The 27,730-nt window shown below is 34.3% G+C and overlaps 1 protein-coding gene across 1 annotated transcript in view; it reads left to right on the top strand.

Annotated features, from left to right (window-relative positions):
* LOC145690150 (uncharacterized) overlaps nt 1-27,730 on the top strand; it is a 77,714-nt gene that overhangs the window by 37,342 nt on the left and 12,642 nt on the right. The window contains exon 5 of the mRNA XM_081764758.1: nt 16,160-16,223. Coding sequence (XP_081620884.1) covers nt 16,160-16,223 — 64 coding nt within the window. The remainder of the gene's footprint in view (nt 1-16,159; nt 16,224-27,730) is intronic.

Below are 27,730 nucleotides of genomic sequence, written 5' to 3'. Positions count from 1 at the left end.
ATCTCTGAATGGGAGGCGCGAGTCTTCACTTTCATCCACTCTTTTGGTGGGAATACGTGATTCGCCAATTTTTGGGCACTTGGGAATTTTCCATCATCCAAGTTTGGTGCACGAGTTGCTTGCTCTTTGGGGGTTTTAGACTCATCTTGTGCATTAACCCTTATGGCCTTCCGTCTTTTGTTTGACGGGGAAAAATTAACATTAACATTTTTAATTTCATCCATTAAACTAAATGGTTTGCTGCACTCTCCATTCCACTCCAAACATCGAACTACTAGATCTTCAGTCTCGCAATCTACAGATTTAAATGTTACTTCTACATCATGTGAATGTTTTAGATGTAGAAGGCCGGTGTCATAGTTTAACACGGCACGAGATTCTGTAAAGAAGTTGGAACCTAGTATCAAAGACCTATTTAAACCTGAAATAATAATACCCAACGTATGGTATTTCCTCCCTTGTATCACAATGACTAACAGAGTTTGGCCTACTAGTGTTGTTGCTTTATTTCCAAACTTACGAGCCTGTGCTCTAGTTAATACCATTAATGAGTATAAATAAATTACAAAGGTTTTACTTCCCCCCTAAACTTCAAAAAAACCTGAATTCTCTAAAACACAGTATATCACTCAACACAAAAATCATAGGAACAAAAATAAAAATTCACAACATTTATAAGAGGCACCGCAGTTCTTGGAAATTTCTGAGGGGTTTGACAAAACATAAACCGAAAATTTTACATCCAAAGGTACACTGACCATGAGTATTTAAGAGAAATACTAAATCGCCCTTAACGCTGTTGGCGCCAAGAATTTGGCGCAAGAGCGTGGAATATCATGCCCTGAAGCTGGGCAGCCAAGTTTTATGTGAGGTGCAGGTAGCTAGAGACGAAACTTAGCATACCAGAGAAACACCACCACAATAAAAATGATAAAATTAAGGTGGAGTGGCTAGGGATATTTAAAATAATACCAAAATTTACATAAAATGCAAATAGAATGCATCAGCATACATAATTCCCTGCTTGGAGATAAAGGTGACCTCCTGTGGACGCCGCCACTGCCACTCTTAATAGTCGGTAGAGCATATGTAAATGAATATAAATGAACAAAAGATTTCAGGGTATTTTTGAACTACAGTCATGGTTTGGAAGCTACTTATAGAGAGTTTTCAAAATAAACAATAGGTTAAAAGAAAAAAGTTTAGTTTTAAAACAAGCAGGTAGCAGCCTGTTAATTACTCTTTATACTCATGACTGTGTTTTGTTAGTTCTTTGGGCGTAATTCTCCCTGGGCCCCATTCAAGGAAATGGTTAGATGTACAAAGACAAGGAAAAATGATTCCTTGACTCACACTCCTGAAAACAAAACATAGGAATTAGCATTAGGTACTCACCATGCAGGAAAAACAGATCTCTAGAAATACTTTGGATAGATGAAGTTTTAATGTTGCCTTGGTAGACCATGGATGAAAATTGACACACTTAACACTTCCATTTGAGATACACTTATATTGAATTTCTATTATTTATGGTGCACCACACACACACTCTTAATTGAAATTTCACACAATTTTTCCACTGAAAAATTTATACCATAAAAAAAATGATGATAATGATTTTTATACTGAAGATCCGTTTGATTTCTTAATTGATCTGATACGCTACATTAATATGCACTCGTCATTATTTTAAGTTCACTGTCTCTGACCGTCTTTCAGAGAGGAGTATGATAATATCACATAAAATAGTAATACACACTTTATATGTGAAAATAAAAAAAAACGATCAATATATATATTCGATGCACTGTTCATTCGGAAAGGTTTTACATACAGTTCCTGTTGGAAAATCTCCAAGGTAGTGTCCACATTCTCATTCCACTAAAAACTAAGAAAAGGTTCTTGACGATTTTGATTAGCTGGATAGACAAAACTATGCTGGAGCTGACTTAAGGAAAGGTCAGCATAATAAAAAAAAATCAAGCCACTGCTTGACTCCTTGTTCTCAAAGTCCAAGGATGGCACTGCCGTAATAGCGTGACAGGCCAGAAATTTCTTAGATAGAGATTTGAATATAAAATTCCACTTCCATGCTGGGAATTTGTGAAATGCACCACTGTGATACTAAGAGAGTTTATAGACGAATAACGGCTAATTGGTACTGCTGACCAAAATATAGCTACTAGGCTATAGTTAAGTTAATGAATGAAACTATCATGTTCAGACTTAGCAACTGATTATAACGTAGTTTTCAAAATTTTAAGGTTGACACTGTTCGAATGCACTTGAAGTAACTCACAATCAAATAGGTGGGTATTAGCACTGTTCACTAGAACAAATAAGTACCCGATACATGTCGGTACATGTATAATAATACACAGGAATCCAGGGGAGCGATTCTCTCACCTTCCTGGGTCACATTTCCCGGTACTTGAGAAGTATTGAAGACTTCACACACGATCGTTTGAGGTGTACTCCTCCAGATTTATCAAACAACTTCCTCCGTTTAGCCACTGAACAAGGTTATTAAACTATGAAATTCCAAGAAAAGCGGGACTCGCTCTTCTCGGAATCTTCCCACAAAGGGTTTGATGCCGCGGGCAACATCTACTGGGTGGTCTCGTGCAAACAGACCACAGAAACTTGCTTCTGACTGCATAGTTAGCCAGACACCTATGAGAGGTGCTGCCCTCAGCTTGATGGCGGTAACTATGAAAAGCTTCTGACCAAAACAGAAGTCCATAGCATATACACATAAACATTAGTTATTTTCACTCAGAACCAACACTTTGCATAATAGAAACACATGATATTATATACAAAAATAAAGAAAAATATACACAGAATACATTGATATTATTATACATAACTGTCATCTCTCGTGGTATTAGAAGGAAGTCTCCTTTTTTTTGGCTTCCCTTCAAACTGTTTGCTACCAACACCCGTAGCCATGTTTACAAGAGAGAGAGAGAAGAAAACATTTTCTGTTACTATTAATTTTGAAAGATATAAGAGCCAAATGTCTTGAACGAAGGGAAACATGTTGACAAATATAGTCATGAATTTAGAACGGTTTTTCCAAGAACTAGTGAGCGTAATACGTTAATATTAATATTTTACATATAAAATGAATCAAAATAAAATACAATTTTTTAAAGCTGATGTGCATCCTGGGAAAATTTCTTAGGTCCGCTAGCTGATGGGGTAACGAACTTTGGTGAAGAGGGGTGGAATGACGCTTTGAGCTTGCTACTCGAGAAATTCTTTTAAAAGGCGTAGAAATCGCACCTTTACAAATTTAAAATCTATCATGATGACGCTAAAATTTTTACAACTTTTTCAACAAAGCATGTTGAGCGTCAGTCAGCAATGTATCCAAACCAGCATTGCTTTTCACGAGGAAGTGAACAGGATCCTTTTTATATGTAATGAGTCATATTCTCTTGCTCATTTAGTGATTTCTTCAAGTGTGAGTTGTCATGGACCTCACATGCAGTTCTCGATGCAGCCACGAGTCGCCAAGAAAAAAAAATTCTCTGTCCACGTAGCTCTGTACCCAAAGTTCAAGTGACTATGCATGAATCCATAGTATATTCTTTGATTTCTTCTTTAATTAATTGAATGTAGAACAGTTTAATAACTATTTTACTTCATTTCCATATGTAATATATACAATACAATGTTCCAGTAAATGAGATGCACGCAATAATAGAGGTTAATTAGCCTATAAAGGAAGTAACATACATAATTAAATACAATATACAACAATATTGTATTAATACTTCCGTATTACGCTCGGTGTTTACCCATTTTTATTTATAATAACAAGACAATATTTAATATACACGCTAATTTAAAAGCAATTAATTTTACCACAAATTAATATATTTAAATAATGATATGTAAATGTGCCCCTCATCTGCATTTTGATATGCAGATGAAGGAGAAGGAACTCGGCCTTCTACACCAATCACTCTTTCCTTTCCGTCTAGAATTGCATTATTTTTTTTATTTCTGTTTCTAAAAATGAAGATGAAATTACAATGCTAGATAATGAATAAAATCCCATCTTCATATATTTATTCTATATCTTCGAAAATAACCTAGTTTAGTAGACGTGAAATGAGAACTACTCACACAGGAAATTACTCCACTGAAAACTTCTGATCTAGTGAGTTGTCATTTTTCATGTTGAATGATCTTTTTAGAAAAAAAATTAAAAAATAATGTTATCTGATGTTAAAAACTACTTAGTGACATACGAGCAAAAGGTGACAACCACAATAATGATATTATGTATTCCATTATCTTCTGTCTCGGTCAAATTTACTATAATAATTACCAGTTTCACACTTGATAAATTATCAGTCAATTTTCTTAAAAATGTACAGGGGTGTTTTGAGAATAAACCGACAAACTTCGCACACGTGTTTAGGATCTAAATACGAAATAATGGTATATCTTCAACTTCAATTGGAAATATCTTATCGTTTTATTTGCGATTGTGGTCGGAAACGCCTATTTACGAAAATGAGACCAATTTAAGGTAATTAGTGGAATGATCGTAGGATGATTACACTGAGTAAAAGAACCGACAGATTTTGCATACATGTTTAAATTAGGACCTAAATACAAAATAATGGTTTATCTGCGACATCGATTAGAAGCGCCTCATCGTTTTATTCAGTGTAGCCACTCTGCTTCTAATTCCACTAATTACCTTAAGTTGGCTCTATTTCCTTAATCGTTTCCGACTAGTCGCAGATTAACTTTTTTCTTACGTTGAAGTCCTTAACATGTATGTGAAGTTCGTGTTTTTTCCAGAACAACCTGTGCGTGAAAGTATGAAATCTTAAATTTTAGAAAGCAATTTTTAAATGGATATGAAGGTATGCCGGTAAAAAGTTCTGTTTAGTTTACTAGAGGGTAAAAATCGAAAATTTGCGTTCTTCACAAAGCGACTTTAACGATCTTGTTTATATTTCATTAGCATTTGTACAATAGGGCACAAGCGATTTCTCGAAAGATCAACAAAGGGTGCTTTACGATTTGAATGAGTTTTTTGCACGATTTTTTATCAAAAATGGCTCAGGCGATTTTGTACATATTTCATAAATATTTATTTCACTAACAAACAACGATACACTACAATAGGACACACTTTTGAAAACAACCATGAGGACTAATTTATCCTTTTCGAGGGGAGGTGGATTAAAAATAGCTTAAATTATTTTTTTCATGTTTCACAAATAAGTATCCGTATATCATATTCTGTTAACAATGCTATATGAAATATGAAGTTCTCTTGAATAAATTCACAAAGGGTTTTCTAAGACAGTTTTCTCAAAAGAGCTTGGGCGATCTTGTTCAAACTTAATAAATAAATATTTCGTCACTTGTTCTGAAGTATTGAATAAATAATTTCTCTTCGAAAAATAAGTCGTAGTGATTTTGTTCATATTTCAGCAATACATATTACATTAACAAGCTTACAATATGACATCATCTTGAAAAAATCAACAAAGTATATTTTATTCTTAGTTTTTCGAACTATTTTCTCAAAAACATGTTAGGTGATTTTGTTCATAAACAATCCTAGAATACAATATACAACATAAATAATTTCTCTTTTAAAAAGACAGTTTACTCTTGGTATGAATTAATTTATTTTTCCAAACCTTTATTTAAAAAAAAACCGGCAAATTATGGATGCGTTAAAATATTAAATAATACTTTTGATAAAGTGGATACTTTCAAATATCTAGGATCAATATTAACAGACGAAAACCATATTCACGAAGAAATTAAATGTCAACTAAAAGCAGGGAATTCGTGTTCAGTTCAAAATCTCTTGTTGTCGCGAATTCTGTCGAGGAATTTGAAGCTTAAAATATATAAAACGATAATCATGCCTGTTATGTATAGTTGTGAAACATGGTCGCTTACTCTGAGGAAAGAACATAGACTGAAAGTAAAGATCCTGAGACGAATATTCGGACCCAAGAGGAACGGGAATGGGTAATAGCGGAAACTTCAAAACGAGGAACTATATAATTTATACAGTTTACCAAACATTGTTAGGGTCATCAAATCTAGGAGGCTCAGGTGGGCAGGTCATGTAGCCAGAATGGAAGAAAGTAGGAAAGCTTTCAAAGTCTTAACTGAAAGAACAATCGGTAAACGACCATTAGGAAGACCTAGGCGCAGATGGGAGGACAATATTAAGGTAGATCTCGTAGAAATAGGAATACAAAGTAGAAACTGGATGCAGTTAACTAAGGATAGAAGTCAATGGAGAGCTTTTGTGAACACTGCATTGAACCTCCGGGTTCCATAGGCCATAGAGTTAGTTAGTTATTATTTCAAAAAAGAGGCTAAGATGATTTCGCTAATTTCACCAATAGCACTGCACTGCGAGAGAGGTGAAATTTCTCAGCGGTAAAGTTCCTAGTGCGAGGGGACTCTTCCTAGTTTTATTTAGACAATATGTGTACCTAGGTTTTCTCGGAGATTTCCTGTTTCCTCCCACATTTATATTCCGTCAATTATTTCATAATAATTCGTGTTAATCATGCATCTCCTTTAGCCTACAGAACATAAACGTGAAACCTAAAATTAGATATTTTATTTTCCACACTCCGACATAAGCTATTTATCTTGAAAGAAGTCAGAAGCAGTAGTTTACCGATGGAGTGGATTTTTTATTTTTATTTTTGAGGAACAGTACTAGGGAGAGTTTCGTAATCGCAAATAAAATAAAATAAAGATATAAAAATAATAAAATAAATAAATAAAAATAAATTCAAGATTTCAATATATTTACACGTTTCGTAAACCGTTCAAGCCTAAAAGTATGTATTTTTGGAATCCTTCCGTCTATATAGATGTATATTGGTCACATTGTTCAACATATCAAGATCACATTTTAAAAATTACTGTTTTAATAAAGTTCTCCAGAGGAATGTTTCGAATTTTCAACCTACACTCAAATATAAAGGTAGTTTAGTGGAAAATAAAAATCTGGAAATGGGAATTTTAAAAACCAGCTTTAACAGGGTGTCTATCGGTCACGAAAGTCACGAATGTCGCGAAAAAGTCACGAAATCAGAAAACGGTCATGAAAGTCACGAAAAAGTCACGAAATTTAGCGTTTGGGTCACGATTTTTTTTTAATTGTGCAAATGTAAGTACAGATTGAAATTTTTTTTCTATAAAACGTCAAAATTCACCACCAAAAATGTCTATGGTCGGCTTTAGACGCTACCAAATCGCAAGCAAAGTACGTTCCTATCGCATGGATGAAAATTCGGCCTTATTCGCACCCGAATTCGCTATTGAAAATGTTAGGAAATTTTATGATTTGGTAAAGAAAAGGTCACGAAAAAGTTACGAAATTTCATTTCGGAATTTTAGTAGACACCCTGTTTTAACTATTTTGTATATATTTCATAAATAAACAATTCGATTTCGTTAACAACCATATACCATAATTAATTTTTCTCACAAAATATCAGGAAAACTAGTTTATTAATGTGGGTCTATTTTGTTTTCACGATTTTCACGAAAATGGTTCTAATGGCATTCTTGGTGTTTTGTGACTAAATGTTTCATTAATAAATCTAAAATATGATATTTCTTTTTGAAGAATCCAAAAAGAGTTGTTTATTGATAGGGAGAGTTTTTTTTGCAATAAGATTTTCGGAATCTCTGTTATAATATGATTTATATGTGTTAAGTCGTTTATTTGAATTAAGTCGTCGTATATTTTGTAATAATTCTTCAGTGTGATGTGACTTAATCCATATATCCCCTTATCTTTTTTGTTTTGAATTTTGATTTATTTTGGAAAATTGATAGTTTTCGACCTATTCTTGGTGGATTTAGTGTCATTTCTTTTTGCTGATCTCCCATTGGCTAATTATGATACCGGGTCGAAAACGATCGGGGGGCTTAAAAAATCGAAATATAAAATGAATGCAGTGGTCGGTATTTCTTTTTATTTTAGTTATCAATTTAAACTTATCTCAGAAATAAAGTTATTGTAAAACATGATGTTTACATATGGTGCAAGTTAATGTTGAACACTAAATATGTTACGTAGGCATATACACATGTTTGCATGTGTTTCTAAAGGGTACAGAAATGAATGATATAATTTTCACTTGCTGAATCACTGGATCTTATGTTTATGTAATTAAGTTACTAATAATTCTGAGATCCTAGTACTATTTTTCATTAATTAACCTATGTAATATTTCAACCAATATTGCGACCGAAACTTATTACATTTCTTATTTTGTGGTTATAAGTGTGCATAATTGATAGTTAAAATTCCTAATTCTAATGGGTTCTTTATTACTTGGATAAAATCAAATAAAAAGAATTGACAACGATTAGAAGGGTTGTTCCATCATGTCTTGGTGAAATAGTAGAACTCTGTATGTTTTGCTATTTTGTTAGCAGCAAAAGGTCAGAAGAAGTGTATTCGTATACCCTAATGCCACGAAACTAATTAGATTTGTGAAAATGTCAGAATATTCTCTTTTTGATCATTTGAAGACCAACGACTTAATTGAAATTCAACCTTGCAATTGAGGACCGCTTTTGCAGAACTTACTTTCTGAAAAAAAAAAAAAAAAAAAGTATTCTTATTAATTTATTTACATATGAAAGTTATGTACGGTAATGTGAATATTTTTGGTGAAAGGCTTAAAAGGCTTAAGAACCATTCTTGCTTCAGCTTATAATTTGCTGAAATTTGGAATTAACCTTCTAATGTCCTCTTGAAAAATACGCGTAATTTCTGCAAAAACGGACCTCAGTTATTGAAAATGAAATAGATAAAAGGCAAGATTTAATGATACTTGAAAGAAGCCTGATTAAAAAAAAAATATTTAACAGGATTTTCCATTATTATCCAGGGTTTGAAATAGTAATTTGTATGAAAAGATACTACTGTACCTATGTAAAGGTTCTAGATATCTGTTAGTTAGTTTCCATAAAATCTCTATTATTTTCTAAATTTTATCTGTGCTGTTAAGGCAGTTATATCGGAACTACATGTACTCCTAGGATACTTCGAGACATATGAAAAGATACCAGGCAATGCTTAACATCGCATTATATATATATTGTTTACTGGATTTGGTTAACAATTGTGTACTTCTATAATCATTCTTTTAATTGCCTTAACAATAATTACAATGGATTTCGTATATGGGAAAAGTTTTAAAAGTAAATATGAAAAGTTTAGAATTTGTGATGATTTCAAGGATTCCTCGAATTTGTTATTATTGCTGATTGATTAGAAGACAAAATTGAAAACAATTTCTTGATTCTTATGAATGTAGTAATTTATTAGATATTCGCAGAATGAATGAACTAATTATATTGTAAAATAGATAAAAGTTTGGGGTGTCTGGAAAAGATCGAGTATTTTTTTTTTCAGGTGGCAGTTTGTATTAAATATATTATGAATTGCTTTCCTGTAAGATATGAAATCTCTGTTGATATTGTATGTTCAGCTTTTGTTTCATATCAGGTCATCCTATAAGTAATGTCTTTTCAGTAATCACGGAATAAACACCAGAAAATACCATGAACGCAATTTTAAGACATCATAATAGTCTTCCCCTATTTCCACAGTCTTCTGCCACCTGTCGACCATAGAAGTCGAATGTGTGTATTTTATGTGTCCTGATAGGAGTCCTGTATCAAAATACGTCACCTTGTTGGACATTTGTGCCACACATCTTCAACATCATGCAGTGTCATCAAGGTGATTTTGGAGACTGAAAAACACTGAAATCTGCTGATGCATGAATCCAGTGCGTGGTGAAATTTCTCCCATCTAAATTTCACAAACTTGACTTAGGTCATTCTTGCAGAATACGGGTGGGCGTTGTTGTTCTGGATGAGCACACACTTGCAATGACCAGTACAGGAAGTGTTTTTGAGCAATGTAGCCTTAAATGCTCCAGCTTCTGGCAGTAGACCTCTGCCGTAAGCGTATGGTTTGGTAACAGTTTGAAATGAACATCACACATATATGAAGATCAGAAAACTAGAAATATTCACGGGGGCCGCGGTGGCTCAGTGGTAGAGCGTTCACCTCTGGCACTTGGCGTTCCTGGTTCGATCCCAGCTTGCGCCAAGTGAACTTTGTGTTGGACAAACACCGTCTGCGTGGGTTTCCTCGGGTTTCTCCCGTTTCCTCCCACATCCTTCATTCCACCATTTCATTCATTTCTCATCATCACCGTCTCCTTTAGCCTACCCGGCATAACCATGGGACGTAAAACTCAAAGATTTTTAGAAATGTTCACACGTTGCAGCTTTTGTCGTATTGTCAACACACAGGGTCCCCATATTCCGAGTTTCGACATTTAACTGAAATCTTGCAGATTTCGGTGAAGAGTCGAATGAGTGGAATAGAGTTTTGTGGCAAGTTCTTCCACTGTTCGATGTGAATTGGCTTCAACAGTTGCACAGAGGACACCGTTGTCCAGCTTAACAGATTTGGTTTGTCGTAGGATATCGATGAGGCTGGTGTTCCTCAATCAAAATTTCTGGAATAATCTCTCACACTTCCACATATTAAGGATTCTCTTTCCATATGTATTGTTGATTTTTTTTTACTGCAACAACTTCGGTGAAACTCATACAGCATTATATATGCCGTATGTGATCTATCTCTGTCATGTTCTAATGCACATCTCTGTTACTCATATTGCCATGGAGCAGCCCATTTTGCACATTTCTGAACTAGGAACTATCCCATCCAAAGATAAAAAAGCAGCCTCCATGTACTTCGGCATACGCTTGTCACATGGCGCTGTCAGAAAACGACCTGACTTATGAGGTGACATAAATATATAAAAGAAAAAAACTTAATTTTTATTGTTTCGATAAAGAGATTCTTTTGTTTATGATGTATGCAGTGGTGTAATTTAAGTTCAGAACAGCTATAAAGGTCACTTCTGTTTCCAAACATATAATAAAGGACTCGTAAAAATTCTAAAGTATTTTGTTGTTTTTTATTACTTGGAAATATGTAAAGAAAAGGGAGAAGAATTGACAACTACAAGGGTCATTTTACCACGATATATATATTAACAGAAAGACGTCACTGCTCAGACTTGGCATGAATTCAGATCATAGAACCTGTTAATTGAAAAGCAAAGAAAAATAATGGAAGTATAGAATGAGAAAGAAATTGAAGAATAATAGTATGAAAAGGAAAACAAAATACGAATAGGATTGAAAAAGTAAAAAATAATACAAAACTAATAACGGAAGCAGTGAAATATCTTGATAGTAAAAAAGATATACAAAGTTAGAAAAGAAATTGGATAAAGAAATCTCAAGAGGGAACAGATGATTACAGGAATATTATAAATTAGACAAAAAGATGGACAATTAAGTATGTTCCTACTTCATTAAAGTGATACTGTTGATTTCCCTGGAGAGTGAAGTTTTTCTTTAAATGCTTCTTATGAACATTGTCTGACTTATTTATATAGCTTTTATTAACTCTAGATCAATTGAAGACCAACTCTTTTACATAGTACAATTTTAACTAAAATACAGTTTTTGAGTATGGAATCTTCCATCAGCATTAGCACCGTTAATCATTTATATTTTTAGTAATTTGTCTGTAACAACATATTTACATTCACTTCAAACGTTTTCGAGCAAGAAGAAAGATGCCATTTTCAAATATTGAGTCCGAACATAAATCATGCATAAAAGATGCATACAATTTCGTGATTGTTTAACTGCATCTGCATTGTATGAATATTAAGCCTCAAGTTTCATGAGTTATATCCCATCTGCAATAAGCTTCCATCTCTAGTTCTGTAGTTCTTATCTGTGCTGTCTGTCACTTGTATCTTCATAGTAGTGATGTATATTTTATTAAGACACTTGAAGCTGATTTAGGAAATCATCTTAAGAAGACACAGATTAATTAACATAATATATTGAGAATATACAGAAGAATTGGAAGTGCAATCTGAATTTTGATAAATTGAGCGATCACACATCAAGATTCTGATATTACACATCAGTGTGAACAGACATACAGAGTACTATAAAAGGAAAGAAGTGAAAATGCAAGTGAAAATACATAATATTATTTTACTGACAGCATGTTTAATCTACGGGAATCTGATTCACATATCTCGAACTGACTGAAGTGATTCATTTTGAAGAAAAAAAGGAACGTTTAAAATATTTTAGATACGAACAGACTAATATGGTTTAAATGTTGATTTATTGTTTATTGACTGTAAAAACTATTTCTAATCTATTACATTAATTAAGTACAAATACAATATGAAGGTTCCTTCTATGGTCAACTTCTATTTTAAGTGTTTTATAATGTACTACTGCAATGCTTAAAAGGATGATTGATTTTATATTCGTGAATGAAATAAATTCTTAATTCATAATTTAGATGTGATAATCATCTATTTTGAAGTCTATACTTTTAATTCGATTGTTCGTCAGGATGCATTTTCTATCATATTTTATGGAACATTGATATAATAAAATGTTGGCTACAGTGAAAGAGTATGGATATTTAATATTATATATTGTATATATAAATAATCTTATTACTTAATGTTATTATAGAAAAGTAGATTAGAAATATAAAAATGTCTTCAGCTTTCAGAGAAGTTTTTGTTAACAACATTGACTTAAAACTTGTTATTGATGAAACGTTTATTTCCAGAGTAAGATATTTCATTCGCATTCAATAAATACTATAATCCATTCTAGACTTTAGTTTATAAATGCGGACTAGCATTCCATATTGCTTACTTCAAGCATATTTAAATATGGTTTCATAGTCTTATGGTTTAGAAAGAAGAAACCGAAACTAAAATTTCAAAGATTCTTCCAGTTTCGTGGAGAGTGTTACTCAGACTGTTTGACCACCGAAAGGAATTTTTACGTGGTCATCCTAAATGACATTTCTCAAACTAAATCTCTTTCTCGCATTCTCAAAAGAATAGATTTACTATTTCATAGGAAATGACTGAAATGATCAGCTTCAGGTAATGAATTTACCTGAATTCGTCACTGATTAATTGTAATCAAAGTCGAGATCTAGCAAAATCGCTTCATTGCACCTGCAGACGATAGGTTCATCCAAATGGTCATGGAAATAGATATTCAAAGAGTTAATTAATTTACCCAATATGTTGCAAATCGTTGGTCAAAATTAACTGATTCACCGGTATCATAGAAATCGTTAGTCAAAATCAACAGGTTTACGTTGTGTCATAGAAATCGTTAATCAAAATAACTGATTTACCCAGTATCATAGATATTGTTAGTCAAATCAACTGATTCACCCGTATTTCACTGCATTGCAAATATTTGCGATCCTTTCCTCTACATCAGCCATATTAGATACAAACAGATGAAACAGAAAATCACCAGAAAGCAAGTTTAGCGCGTTAACTGGTTCATAACGTTATAACCGATTATGATAGCTTCTACAGTTTCAGTTTTCTGTTTAACCCATCTCATAATGTTTGTTCGAATGCATCTCATTGCATCTCATGTAATTTAAATCTTTATGCACTTAATATGGTCCAATTCACTCTTTATTATTTTAGATATAATAACACTGTTGTTTCAAAATAGGAAGATGGCGGACATTTCATTTTCATCATAAATTGTTTGTTATTAATACATAAATATTAATGTTAGTTACTAACTTTTCAAAGAAAACAAACCAAAATAATTAATTATTTTATTTTATTCTAGCAAATAGCTGGACAATGTTTTTATACCTGGTGCCACCTTCAAAATCAAACTTCTGAACAAGAAATCATATCCATCAGTAACCTAACGTTCCTTAATTTTTGCAGCATATTATATCATAATGAGATTGTGTAACCAAAATAAGCTAATGTATTTTGCTCCCAAATTATAAACAAATTTGTTCGAGATATTCTCGAGAAAGTTGTCCAATTAAAACTGATCCTATTGGTAACTTGCCTTTTCCGAGTTCTTCCGAAATAAACAGATAAGGCATCTGATCAAGGCATTGATATATTACCGAAATAGTAACACAGATTAGTAAAAATAAGTGTTACCTATGGTGAAATTTTACTTTTATTTCAATTTGTTCAAATGAACAACAGATTCATATTCTCTTAAACAAGAAACCTCAACAAGCACGTAGTACCTGTTGTGTCACAGGTCACAAGTAGTACATGACTAATCATATTTAGACTAACTACTAGCAGGGACTATTGATATTTCTTCTGTTATAATCACATGCCAAAACACTTTGTGTGGTATAAATAGTATTTGAAGTGAAAACAATGTGTAGTTAAAATACCTCGACGACGAATTCGATATAGTTACAATTTAAAAGATATTGCTTCATTAATTTGTTTGAAAGACGGATGGACATTTTGTCGACATAATCACTAAGGTTGTACACGTGTCATAAATATACTGTACTATGCGGCCTGAACCGGTATCAAGAGAGAACATATTGTCACGTCCGACAGGCACGAAAGTGTCTAAGAAAATTATTAGAAACTTCTTCCTGTGTGATGGGCATGGTACTGAAGGAACCCGTAGGACAAAGCTTATATTCACTGTACCCCTTATATTATCTGTCATTGATCCTATCACCACCAATGATTTTGGTCTTTTTTTCTCATGCCTGTAAGCGCAGTGTCTTTAATGGTGCAGTCCGGTATTGTTTGAATACTAGTTTTTAATTAAGCAACGTAGTTCTGTAATTTAATTGTAAATGGCTGTAAGAACCATTTTCTGTTGTGCTTCGTCTCCGTTTTGATAAAAGGTAGAGGGCATTGAAGATTTAGCAGTATAATCACGGCCAAAAGTCTCTTAGATTGATGGTAGAGTATAAAAGTATTCCAAGATTTTTGTTTTTAAAAACTTTGATTTTATATTCACTAAGTTCCATTTCTTTTATTGTGTTTCCCCAGGTAGAAGAATCAATTTTCCTTCGAATTGTGCCTGCCCACTTAAAGCATGTGTTTCCTTGAAATGGCTTCGGTGCCATTAACAAACTCTCCTAATTAAAGAGCTCATTCTCTAGGTTCGATGTCTGTATTATCCAGAGATGAGTGCACTGTCACTTCTGCTGTACCCTATTATTGTTTCTGTTTACATTTCAGATAACCCAAGGAAAGTCTGAAGCAATATGTTACTAAAGTTTTGTCAGTACTTTAATAACCAGGGCCCGGATCTTGTTGACCTAAAAATTTTAAAAAAGTGACCTATAAAATGACACTAAAATTCCTGTAAAATGACCCTAAAATCACAAAAAATTGACCTTAAAACTTACGTTTTCTCAAACTTTTATTTCATTAAACATTGACATTTTTTAATATCCATTGGATTTTTAATTAACATTTCTCACTCATATTCAAAAAGTTTTGTTTCAGTTAGTTGCAGTCCATTTATCACTTATGTCCATTGATCAGTCCATTGTACGGCATTGTAAGTATTGAAAGCGTCAGTTCACTCCCGAGTTGAAACTAGGAAGCACTCTTAAACAATAAAACTTAGCAAGTTTAGACTACAGGAAAATAATAGATAAAAACACGTTTAAAGCCCTTGTACGCCTTCTAATGCATTTTTAGTTATTCACGTGATCACATTCTTTGTGGTCAATAACCCAAAACTATCTGTTTGGCCACCTACCAACCCCCACATTTCGTTAACCAGCTACAGTTTAGTTTTCATTAGCTTGTTAAGAATGCAGTTTTTCCACTCCAATAGTCAGGAAGTAAGAAAAGAGATTATTCAACTTCGTCTTTTCCACATCCGTAAACCGTGTTCATTTAAAGATTTCCTTATGTAGAAAAAAAGAATAAAAAGACCATAAGTGACCTAAAAGTTACCTTAAAATATAAAAAAAAATGACCTGAAATTTCAAAACAGCAAAAAGAGACCAAAAGTTGATCCTAAAAAAACATATTTTTAGAACCTAGAGTTGATGGATAACGTTTTTACTTGAACTTGCCTTCTCCTATGCGGAACAGAAGAAAGTTGACTTGTCAACAAGATCCGGGCCCTGTTAATAACTATAGTTAGAATCATTACACTACTACAATGTAAGAATGCTATTTGAACTTTTCTTCTCTTTTTATGATTTCAGTCTTTGGGTGGAAAAGCTGCGTATGAAGATTCTGTTAAACAAAGGGCAATCTCACATCAAAGAGGTAGGAAGTTTATGTAGTTCTTGTCCATTTGCTTACAAAATTAATTCATCCTATTTTCTTTTAATCATTATGATAATCTTTATCGCGTTTCTGATGTTAATAGATACGAGGTGTGATTAAAAATACGGTGAATAATTTTATTAGAAACAAAGTAATAAGCTTATATGTTATTTGATTTAATCTCCTTCAAAGTACTGTCATTGGTTAGCAATGCACTTATTCCAACGTTGAACCCATGACTGGAAGCATTTCTGGAAGGCTTCTTTTGGAAGGGCGTTCAGCTGCTCTATTGTAGCCCTTTCAATGTCAGGAACAGTATCAAAACGTTTTCCTTTAAGCACGGTTGTAACGCTCCACTTTGTTCACCTTCCGGTACATCGATCATCCATTCCGTCGACCGTAGGCGACGTTATGACAATTGAACCGTTTGGCCCTGGCATGTAGACTGAGTCGCCACCACGAATGAAAACCGTGGAAAGATGTTGTATTTTAGATCCAAGTTCGGTGATGAGGATGTAAATGCAATCATGAAGATTTCTCAATCACACCGCACGGGAATAGATAACTACCGTGGCTGACGATATGAATGAATACAGTCATTGGAGGAACATTCAAATTCTCTGAAATTAAGTATAAGTAAAAAGACAAAATCTTGTTTTAACTTGTTTATAAAAACGAGTAATTAGACATCATACATAGAATTAACTGTAGAAAGGAGAATATAGTTGAGTAACGAGTAACAATATTACATGTACATGAATTTCCTTATACATATTTTATAGTATGACCAATTGGTAGATATTTATTTATTTCATGTTTCCATATGAAATCGCAGACCAGATAAATTAACCTACTTGTAGTTTAAACTGCGTAGCATGTATTTTAAATATTATGTCTATGAATAGTGTTTATTTAATGATGCAGCACATATATTGGTCATGTTCCGATATTTCCTGATATTTACATATAGATAGATTACCAAGCGGTAGAAATCAGCACCGTGTTATTTACAATGATATTAAAATTCTTCTTTCAGCTTCCGTACATGTCCTGTTTCAATTAGCATCTCAGGTTACAACATTTCAGCAAAAGACAATATTTCCACACGGGACATATTTATTCAATATATAATAATAGCATCATTTTATTTACTCTTTAATACATATATATTTAAATTATCATCATAATCTCGTATACTAAATCAAGCCTTCTGCATATGTTGTAAATATCCTTACCTCGTTGCCAAATAGACAAGACATGACTTCAAAATTGCACAGAGAAGAAACGTTCGAGTATTCTGAATTTACAATATTTAGAAATAAGCAGTGCTGTGTTGCTATGCGCTTTGGTTATCATCTCACTAATCAGAAATATTATGCTGATAAAGTGTCCTAGGTCTTTCTGACAGTAAATATTAATAAACCCATGAAATATGTAGTAGGTTGAATATCATCCGGAGTAGCTTCCATATTGACCAAAAGATTATTGTAAAATACTAGAATTTGGATAATAATTATTTCTTAATTTATGATGTTAAATTTTCATTTATGTGGCGGCATAGCAAGGAGTAGAAGGGCTTAAGCCCCCAGAAGTAACTCTTTAGTTAGCCATACACGTTATTTTCTCGCTCTCCATGATCACAAATAATATATTGTGTATTTTAATTAATAATTATCTAGAATAACTGCTATCAGAACTAATTAATTATTTACGGATATATATTACCAGATTAAAATATCGTAGATCCTTAATTTCGTACACCTGTAATTCCAAATAACGTATTTTAATCAAATATTTTATGAAAAGGATTAACCTTTTTTATAATTTCTTACGTTTCTGTGTGAAGTATATTATCTCTTTTTCTTTTTCAAATTAATTATCTTTCTTCTTCTTCTTGTTCCGAGAAAGAAAGCTATTTCGCCAATTGACACTTAACAATTATAAATTAAGCCATATCTTTAGCGGTACAGTTATATAATATACGCTATCGCATTTAAATTAAATATTAACAATGTAATTCGTAATATTGCTTGGTGCAGGTCTAGAACAGGTTAACATTTTAATAAAACATATAAATCCCAACTTTGTAGAAAATTGAACTTGTACGAAATGTAATCACAAACAATAAACAACGAACAAGTAAACAAAATATCAACAGAGCTGTTATGGCCAGTTGCTGGGGCATAACACGGTTTTAATTTTTGGAAAGATCCAGAAGTCACATTGTTCTATATCTGGAGAGCACAGCGAATGTGGACAAACAGGAATATTTCTTCGGCCAAAAATTCGCAGATCAAAAGCAAGGTGTGGCACGGCGCGTTTTCGTGGTGAAGAAGAAAGCCATTTGTCTATTTAATCGGCGGTTAAAAATGCTTTTCACGGACCTATACAAGATGTTAGTTCTTCGAAAGGCACTCGAATAGTCATTCGACTGTTTGAACAAATCAATTATGCTACTTTTTGCACGTTTTCATCTGTTTTTGACGTCGAAGGACGTCTCGATCGTTGCTCGTTTTCAACCGACTCTTTCCCGCTTTTGAATCGCTCATACCACTTGTAAACAGTCTTCAATGCCACCACTTCATTACCATGCACTGATTTTGACATTTAGTGAGCTTCTTCGGCACTTTTTTGCAGCTTAGAACAAAACTTGATGTTGCACACAACAGACCCTCTTAACACCTCCTCATTCTTCTGCCTCTGGAAACCAACTAACATGTCACAATTCGACACTGACTGTACCAAAGGTTTAGGTTACCGGACTTACTAGTTGCAGTAGGCATAACATTGATAGATGACACTGTGCAACTCCATTCACCGTACTACTTTTGATCACACCTTGTAAAAGCAAGTATTAATAAGTTTTGGTTAATTAACTTTTAGCGCTAAACATTTTAAGCATAATATAAACATAGAGATACTTATTAATTTAATGAAAAAACTTGAAAAATGTCCAACTTATCAGGTTGATATGGCGTTGGAGCATCTTTCGCTGTCGGAACAGTTCTGAAAAAACGTGAAAAGGAGTCATAAAGGTCGTGAATGGTAGCAAATCGAATATTACACCATTTCACGTGCATTGCATCGCTCAGTTCCGTGAGAGAGGATGGAAGCGGAAGTCTGCGCCGGATTCATGTCTCCAAAATGACCACAGATGTTCATGTTCAAATCCAGTGATTGGGTGGGCCAGGGGAGGTGTCCAACTTAACTCTGGTCTCAAATCACGCCGTAACAGCTGTAGCTGTGTAAATAGGCGCATTATCATTCTAGAATATGACGTAATTGCTCGGAAACAATACCTGGAAAATAGTAAGTACTGGATCTCCTGAAATGACGACATAATCACTGGCAGTGACACGAAAGGTAAACGTCAGCATAGGTTTCACTGAAAACGAGGATATTACTGCCTACAATATCACAGAGCTGCCGCCATGTTTCATGGTTGGGTGTCTGCTACATTTTAACCAGATCCGTAGTTTGAAATAAGGTGAACAACGACTCATTTCACACGTTTACACTCATCATCGGTAAATGTTATATGTTCACAGCACCATTGGAGTCATGCTAAAGCATTATGGTACCTTATATCAATGGTTTCGCCAGTATAACCGGACCCCGTATGTCTATATTGTAATGTCCCACATGGTATTGTGTATAAACACTTCTATACACGCCAGTGTTTACAAACACCACCACCTGGTTTAGCAAGAGGATTCCACACACCAGATGAATCTACTATCACCTGCAGACGACGGGCTTCTGACCCCTCCCATGGAGCAGACGATAACGACGAAGCAGCAGCACCACCGCTGCCCAAGGACCTCTATAAATTGGCTAGACGACGGCAATTCTGTACCAGTCTTCTGGTGTCCCTCCTATTGTTTGCCACGGAACATTAGGAGTAATCTAACCCAAGGCCTCTAGTCTGCTACGGGACTACGCCTATCCTATCTCCTGGCTTAGCCTGCTACGGGGGGCTCTGACTGGAAATCCCAACCTCAGCCGCTTAGCCTGCTACGGGGCTCTGTTGGCCACTAACCATCCCTCTGCTTGCCACGGAGCATTGGGTCCTTAATTCCCCTCTGCTTAGCCTGCTTCGGGGCTCTGTAGAGATCCTGTCTATGACGTTACGTCAAAGACTACCTATAACTAACCTTGCAAACTTGAAGAGATTATTTGTACAGTATTTTGTAAAAATACTTTTTATAGTGGAAATTTTATAATAAAAGCCGGTAGTGGGAGTCGATTCTGGACATTCTTTTTATTAACGCTCTACCTATACCTATATGGGACGAAGTTTTACAATATCATGTAACTCGCGGCGGCCTGTCATTGTTGACACAGGTTCTGAGAGACGTTGCTTGAGTTCCTTCGTTACTTGCACTGCAATTGCATGACGGTTCTGAGTGATAATGTGCAATGGAGGACCTGTCACTGAGAGTTTTCTTCCAACAACTGTTCTACCTTGCCGATGTAATTTTGCCGTGAATTTTATAGTCCCTCATTGCCTTGGACAACGCAAGTCGCCCCAGCCACTCTCGTCACTCTCACACCACATAACCGAGTGCCAACAATTTGCCCTTTTTGGAAATCAGAGAGATTACCCATTTTATACTATTACTATCTGCTAAGTTCATAACACTTTGCCGTTCTACTAGTTTTCACCTAGTACAAAGTTTGAATTAACACAGCGCCACCAACATTCCGGCACTGCGGTCACCGCCTAACCATTGCCAACCCAGACATCTGATGTATTTCCAACTCCATGTGATTCCATTAAATTGATAACTGTCTGTATACAGAATTAATAAACGTAATGTAGTTATTAAACAAATATTCATAAATTTTCCCACTTGCAACCAAAATTTATGTAGAGTTGAACAAAACTCGGTTCAATTTGAATAAGAATTCTTAAATGAATGTCTGAAGTGTAAGTGGGGACAATACATTTGAATTTCTGATATATAATTTTAGAAGAATTTACAAGAAATAGAGTATTTCAGTGTAGTTAGGGATATAAATATGATTAAATGTAATGTCTATGCCTCCCATTTACAGAAAAGAATAAAAAACGAGTAGGTATTTTTTATTTTAGTTATTTCTTTCTTCTATTTTGAAAATAACGAATGTAAAAAGATGCATACTAAAATTTAGAAAATATGAATTTATAACAGGGATAACTGTAATTACACTAGTTATCGTAAACCTTGATAATTTTTCTTCGAGAACCTTAATTTGTCGATAATATTCTGTAAACAGGTTTAGAAATACTATTATTTTCCATTGCTTTTTCGTTTTGAAAATTTTGAAAATACATATTTACATATGAAACATACATACATACACATGTATATATATAAAAATATGTTACAAATTCTCAGGAAGCAGTAAGAAATATTTTTGTAATAGTTAGTTCTCATTAAGACATTAATTGGCATCCAACTTGAATTTATCTCAGTTAGTTTTACGCCCGGGCCCCGTGAACCGAATATATTCAAAGTATATCTACCTTGGGAGTCGCGTACTGCACAGGCGACTCATGCTGTCATGCTGTAACATTTATGTACGACGTGCACACTAAAAGTATATGTTGTTATGCTACAGTTTAAAGCAAATATGGGTAGATTAATATAATTACACCTAACTTAACTTTAGACTTTAAATCTTAACTGTGCAAAAATTTAAGTTTCTGAGTATGATTGTTTCTAATATATTTACCTGGGAAAGAAAGCCTTTTTTTTGGTATTGACTTGAAATGACGGATTTCTCCATAGAGGTGCGTAATAAAAATATCGTCGGCGTCCAAACAGAAGTCACCAACTCCAAAAACATACAAATGGAGTTAGGTACCTCTTCCAGTACGAGCATGATATACAAGGTGAAATGTACGACGTTCTGATACATATGAGGCTAGATGCAGCAGATGGCATTGTTATGCTAAGGATAACCAGGCTTAGCATAACAATTTCACCTGCTACATCTAGGCTGACGTTAGAATCGCTTGTGTTTCACCTTGTGTATCGTTATCGTACTAGAAGTACCTAACTTCATTCGTATGTTTTTGGAGTTAGTGACTTCTGCCTGAACGCCGACGATATTGTCTACATATGGTAAAAAACGTATCGATATTCATCGCCAGCTGAAGGATGTTTGTGGATACACTGCCGCTGCTAGCTATAATATGTGGAGGAATTTACGGGGAGGGGAGGAAGCAACTGAAGATCTACCAAGGTACGAAAGCCCAATTTATGTAACCATTTCGAAAAAATATTGCTCTTATATTGAGGTCCTGGCCAGGAAAGACAGAAGGCTAACCATTGGGGATGTCTGTAATCTTACAGGATTCTCTCTTGCATCGTGGAAATAAATTTGACAGAGCTCTTAAGTTGTGAAGGCCGGTTCACATTAGGACCCTCGATAGCTGGATGAAGAGAAGATGGTCTCTCGGATAAGAAAAAGTGTTTTTTTTACAGAATAAGAACATTGAAATGGTCCCTCATCTATTCTGCTCCACAGGTGCTTTTGATAGCGAGATATAAAAATTGCAGTGGTGTGTAGAAGTAGGTGGGAATTGTGTTAAAACTGTCACTGACAGAAATATATAACTCAAAAATTGAAAAGTATGGTAGGTATGAGAAAACGGTATGTACTTTTGGTGTGTACCTCGCAATCTGATAGGTAACCTTTGGGGAAAATCTTGCAGCTGGTTCGTGAAAATCTTAATTATTTTAAACTTTTAGTGTTGCATTAAAAATTGACAATTTCATTTTAATAAAACACCGTTGCCCCTAGAGATTTTTCTAGTATGACAATCACTGTCTTAAATTAAGGACTATATATATGGGAAAATATAAAGAAAGAAGTTCTTATTTGGTCTAATTTTCTAATAGTTTGTTCAAAATTCTTTGTTTAGATGGGGAACAGAGAGTAGTTGTTCGGACCAATTCTGGTGAATAAGATATATTGGGTACTTGTAGCATAATAACTACAGAAAATGTATTTACTGATTCGACTTGAACTAAGATGAATTTGTACTGTCCTTATCTATGAAAACTATGTTAGATTTTTTAATTAGAAGAGAAGAAAAATTAGTAAACTATAAAAGGTTGAGTAATATCAAATCTACAATCAGTATTTTTCAATCTATACTACTTGGCCATATTGATTTTGATGTTTGGTTTTTTCCTCCAAGAGAGAGATGGTTCTTGTAAATATAATGTATCTTCAGTTTTCTTTATGATATTTTTTTCCAACTTTCCGTAGCTTCAACATATTACAAATTACCCCCTCTTTTACCAATACTTTTTAAACTTTTCTAATCAATAATCTGATGATAGCTTCCTCAGGTAAACCGAATATAGATACATCCAAATTTAAAAATAGTAGTTAGCATATATATTTTCTGTAGCTACCCACACGCTTTAACAAATATAATTTTGAAGTCTATTCTGCATCTTAAATCAAAGGACAAGCACATTAAGTGCACAGCAACTAATAATGGGAGGGCTAAAGGTAAAAAGGAATTAATTTGAAAAGCAAAAGAAAACTTGTTAATCCCGGAAACCCAAATGTAGCAAGAAAATATGATGTAAGTGCTTACTGATCCACGATATAAACATTTTGCACACGCGACTTAGAATAAAGTGAGTCTAAGAATGTAACCGCTAGGAGAAACTTACAAGGGTCTATATATTTAGATCAGCCTTTCCCAACCTTTTCCACACTGCGGTCCCCCTTTGAAGTCTACAATACATGCAATATATACGGTTATATAAACACTATATGCCAGAAATATTTATTTATATATTTGTATATATATAATATTGTATATAATATTGTATTTGTATATATATTTGTGCATATATATATATAAATAATTTACAAATAAAAAAGACTAGAATCCACCAAGTATCTATGAATACAAAATAAATATACTCAAAGAAGTAAATAAACATTTCTGGCATAAGCATATAGTAAAACCTGTGTAGCGAAATTGAAAGGACTCGCAAAAATTCCCGTTTTAAAATTAACGAAGATAGATCTGTGCTTAAAAAAATGTATATACATATAATGGACATAGTGAGATAGAATATATATAGTGTTTTTTTTTTCAGTGGTATATCATGTTAGAGTAGTTTGATGCCTACTCCGTAATCGCGTGGTCCTGGGTTTCAAACCTGGGGCTGGACACCTTGACTAAGATGTTGCAAATATATAAATAAATCCAGTACGTAGATAAAACTAAACCAAAATAGCCTACCCATCAGGTATAGAAAAAAGTATTTTTCTGAAAAAATAAATAAATAAATAAAATGTATTAACTTCAACAAGTTATTATGATAATAAGTGTATGACTTACCGAGGTACACACTTCAGTCAATGTGCTGGTTGGTGTTGTCTTTCAGCCACTAACTTAGAAATGTCAGGATCAAACGAAGAAATTTTAAGCGAAGATCCGCCTCAGCATCAAGTTTATTCCTTTACTTATTCTTCAGATAAGAAAGAGCAGAAAACGTTGATTCACAAAGGTATGTCGTTGCAAACGGCATTAAGCATCGTAGCACCCTTTTCGAGATTTCGGGATACACTGGTCGCGCATACAACCAGAAATCAGTCAGTGTGGAGGATGAATACTTTATTTTCATAACGGAGCAAACAACTAATCTTCTTCGTTACCTGGCAACTCATTTTCCATCTCTAGGAAAGGATTTTTTACCCACTCCAGTTTTTCTTTGTTTAATGGGAAATATTCCCTGAATTTTAAGGTCATGGTTTCTAAATGTTTTTTCATGTTCATAACAACATCAGAAGGAGGATCTTCTTCAGTTGTTGACAAGAAGTCGCTAAGGGAAGAGAAAGAATGATATTCTTTTTGTCTAGGCTGCGGGACAAAACGTTTAGTTGCTCGATTGTTGCTTCAATCTTATCCTGAACCATAAATATAGTAACACTTTTACCTTGAAGGCGTGTATTTAGGGAGTTTAAAAAGCCGAAAATATCTGACGTCTATGCTAGAATTGAGAGCCAAGTGAAATCGTTCAGACGGCCACTCAATTCAAATTTGGAGTCTAAAAGAAATAACCTCATTTCATTGCGCAGGTCGAAAAGACGGGTCAAGACTCTTCCAGGAGATAACCATTGAATTTCGGAATGATGTTGTTGGTTACTCCCCATTGCACAGTGCATTGAATGATCGAGAGTTAAGAGAACGAGACTTGATATAATTCATAATTTTCACTGCATCGTCCAGAATACTTTTCATTTTGCATGGCATATCACGTGAAGCTAATGCTTCTCTGTGGATACTACAGTGGGTCCATTTCGCTAACGGAGCAATCGATTGAATGCGTACTATCAGTCCTTTATGTTTGCTAGTCATTGCTTGAGCATTGTCTGTGCTAATGCCAACACAACGTGACCATTCTATGTGATTCTCCACCATAAAAAGAATTAAGAATTTCGAACATAGCTTTTGCCGTTGTGTGAAACAGAAGCTGTTTACAGAACAAAAGGTCTTCTTGTATGGCACTATCGTGTTCATATCTGGCAAAAACTAATAAATATGGTTTATCAGAAACGTCCGTACTTTAGTCCAGTTGCAAAGTGAAGTATTCACTGTCCATCACTTGTGCTATTAACATGTCCTGTACATTTCCAGCCATTTCTTGGATTCTTCTTTTGATGGTATTGTTATATAATGAAATTGAAGATAACCCGTTTGATAATTTTCCCCCAAACATTAGGCGTGTCATCACTTTGGCAGCTGGAAGAACCAACTCCACCAATTGTGTGAGATAATCCTTTTTTCGCAATTAATAAAGCTACTTCATAAGAAACCAACACTGCTTTTTCGTTATTTTGTCCGGAGGAAATGTCCTTAAGTATCTTTTTCGAAGCACTAAGTTCTGTTAGCTTCTTTCTAAAATACTCAACCGGTTTTTTAACCAGCTCTGAATGTTTACTTTCGACATGTCTTTCCAGTTTCGACGGTTTCATACACTCATTCGATAACACTTCGCCACAAACAACACACTGCGGTTTTCGAACATCGTTTGCCTCAACTACAGTAAATCACATCCCTAAATATTTATCACAATATTTGAGTAATTTCTTTTGAGCTCACACAGTTTTTTTGTTTTCTCCTTCTATAGTGTCAGTAGTTTCGCTTCTTCCGCGTTTTAGCGAACCTGATTTTAGCCACCGATCCATTATGTGGAATTCACACACACATACACATAAACTCCCGATAAACACAATGCCATAGCTTCAAAAGTACACTACTGTCTACTAACACCAACTACCAAGTGTAACTGTGTTCTGGAATATGATTCAGAGTATTTCTTTCCAACCCCTTCAAGACTTGCATTCGGAACTAGATAAAGTAATAGGTGCAAGCTTCTCCGTCTCGATGCTCAAGAACCACAGCATAAGTTCAATGTGCACCCAGTATGTTAAAAATATGGTCGGGGTTGTACAGTCCGCAGCAAAAAGCCTGCAACATAAGCATGTAGGTTTATTGTGAAATGACGAAGTATTTTGTTCCAAAATAAATGTGCAGAGGAGGACGCCGAGGTTTCTCCTGGTGTGATTGGTGCCACTTAGACGTTATGTTGATTCCTTGCACTGTTAGGCATAGTTTCACAATAAACTTACATGCTCATGTTGCAGGTTTCTTGCTGCGTACTGTACTAGCCGCATCCCACTCACCAGATTTTTCTCTTACCACCTACCTCTTGCGGGAATTCAGTAAAATCATTTGTAAATAAATAATCTGGGGGAAACAGCACTTTTCGCACTTGTAATAACAAAAGCTATGGAAAGGGTGCAGGGAGAAAGGAGGAAGAATGTGTGTATCACAGAAAATAGCTTGGGTCAAGGGTATTTGACAAATGAAAGAATTCCGAGGAAGAATTTCTCATTCCCTCTTTCCTTTTTGAGTCACCTGTTGCGTCAAAGAAGATCTTCGTTTGAAGATATTTTACAACACGTACTGTACATCAGTCTCTACACGCTTTTTGGCTCTGTCAGAAAAATAAATAAATAAATAAACGTAGGAGTATATAGGCAACTTCTTGTAGGTCGAATATCACTTCTCACGCAAATTGACTTATTATTATTAATTCGATCATTTAACTTAAAATGGTGTATTTCTTACCACTGTGTGTGCCTTTCTCAGATTGGCTTGCGAACCCTCTGATATACTCTTGTGGACCCCAGGTTGGGAAAGGCTGATTTAGATGTAAATTCGGTATAGGCTACATCTATGGAAGTATAATGTATGTTAGGTGTACAATGAGCATAAATGTTATAATGAGTCCCTTAAGGTGTTGTTTCTAGGTTAGAAATAATCAGTCCGTATTTTTTAAATGATGATTGTAATTGGGAATTTATACTTGGATAGGTTGAAAAATTTTGTGGTAAATTTCCACTAATTATTTTAAGAAATTGAGAATTTCAACATAACGGTGCACCTGCTCATTGCGTTCATCAGTTCAGGAAATATTTGG

This window comes from Thermobia domestica, chromosome 7 (assembly GCF_964235325.1).
Source record: "Thermobia domestica chromosome 7, izTheDome1.hap1.1, whole genome shotgun sequence".
In the NCBI taxonomy this organism is placed as follows: domain Eukaryota; kingdom Metazoa; phylum Arthropoda; class Insecta; order Zygentoma; family Lepismatidae; genus Thermobia; species Thermobia domestica.
The sequence above is the reverse complement of the archived record's forward strand: the minus strand, read 5'-3'. Positions and strand labels throughout refer to the sequence as shown.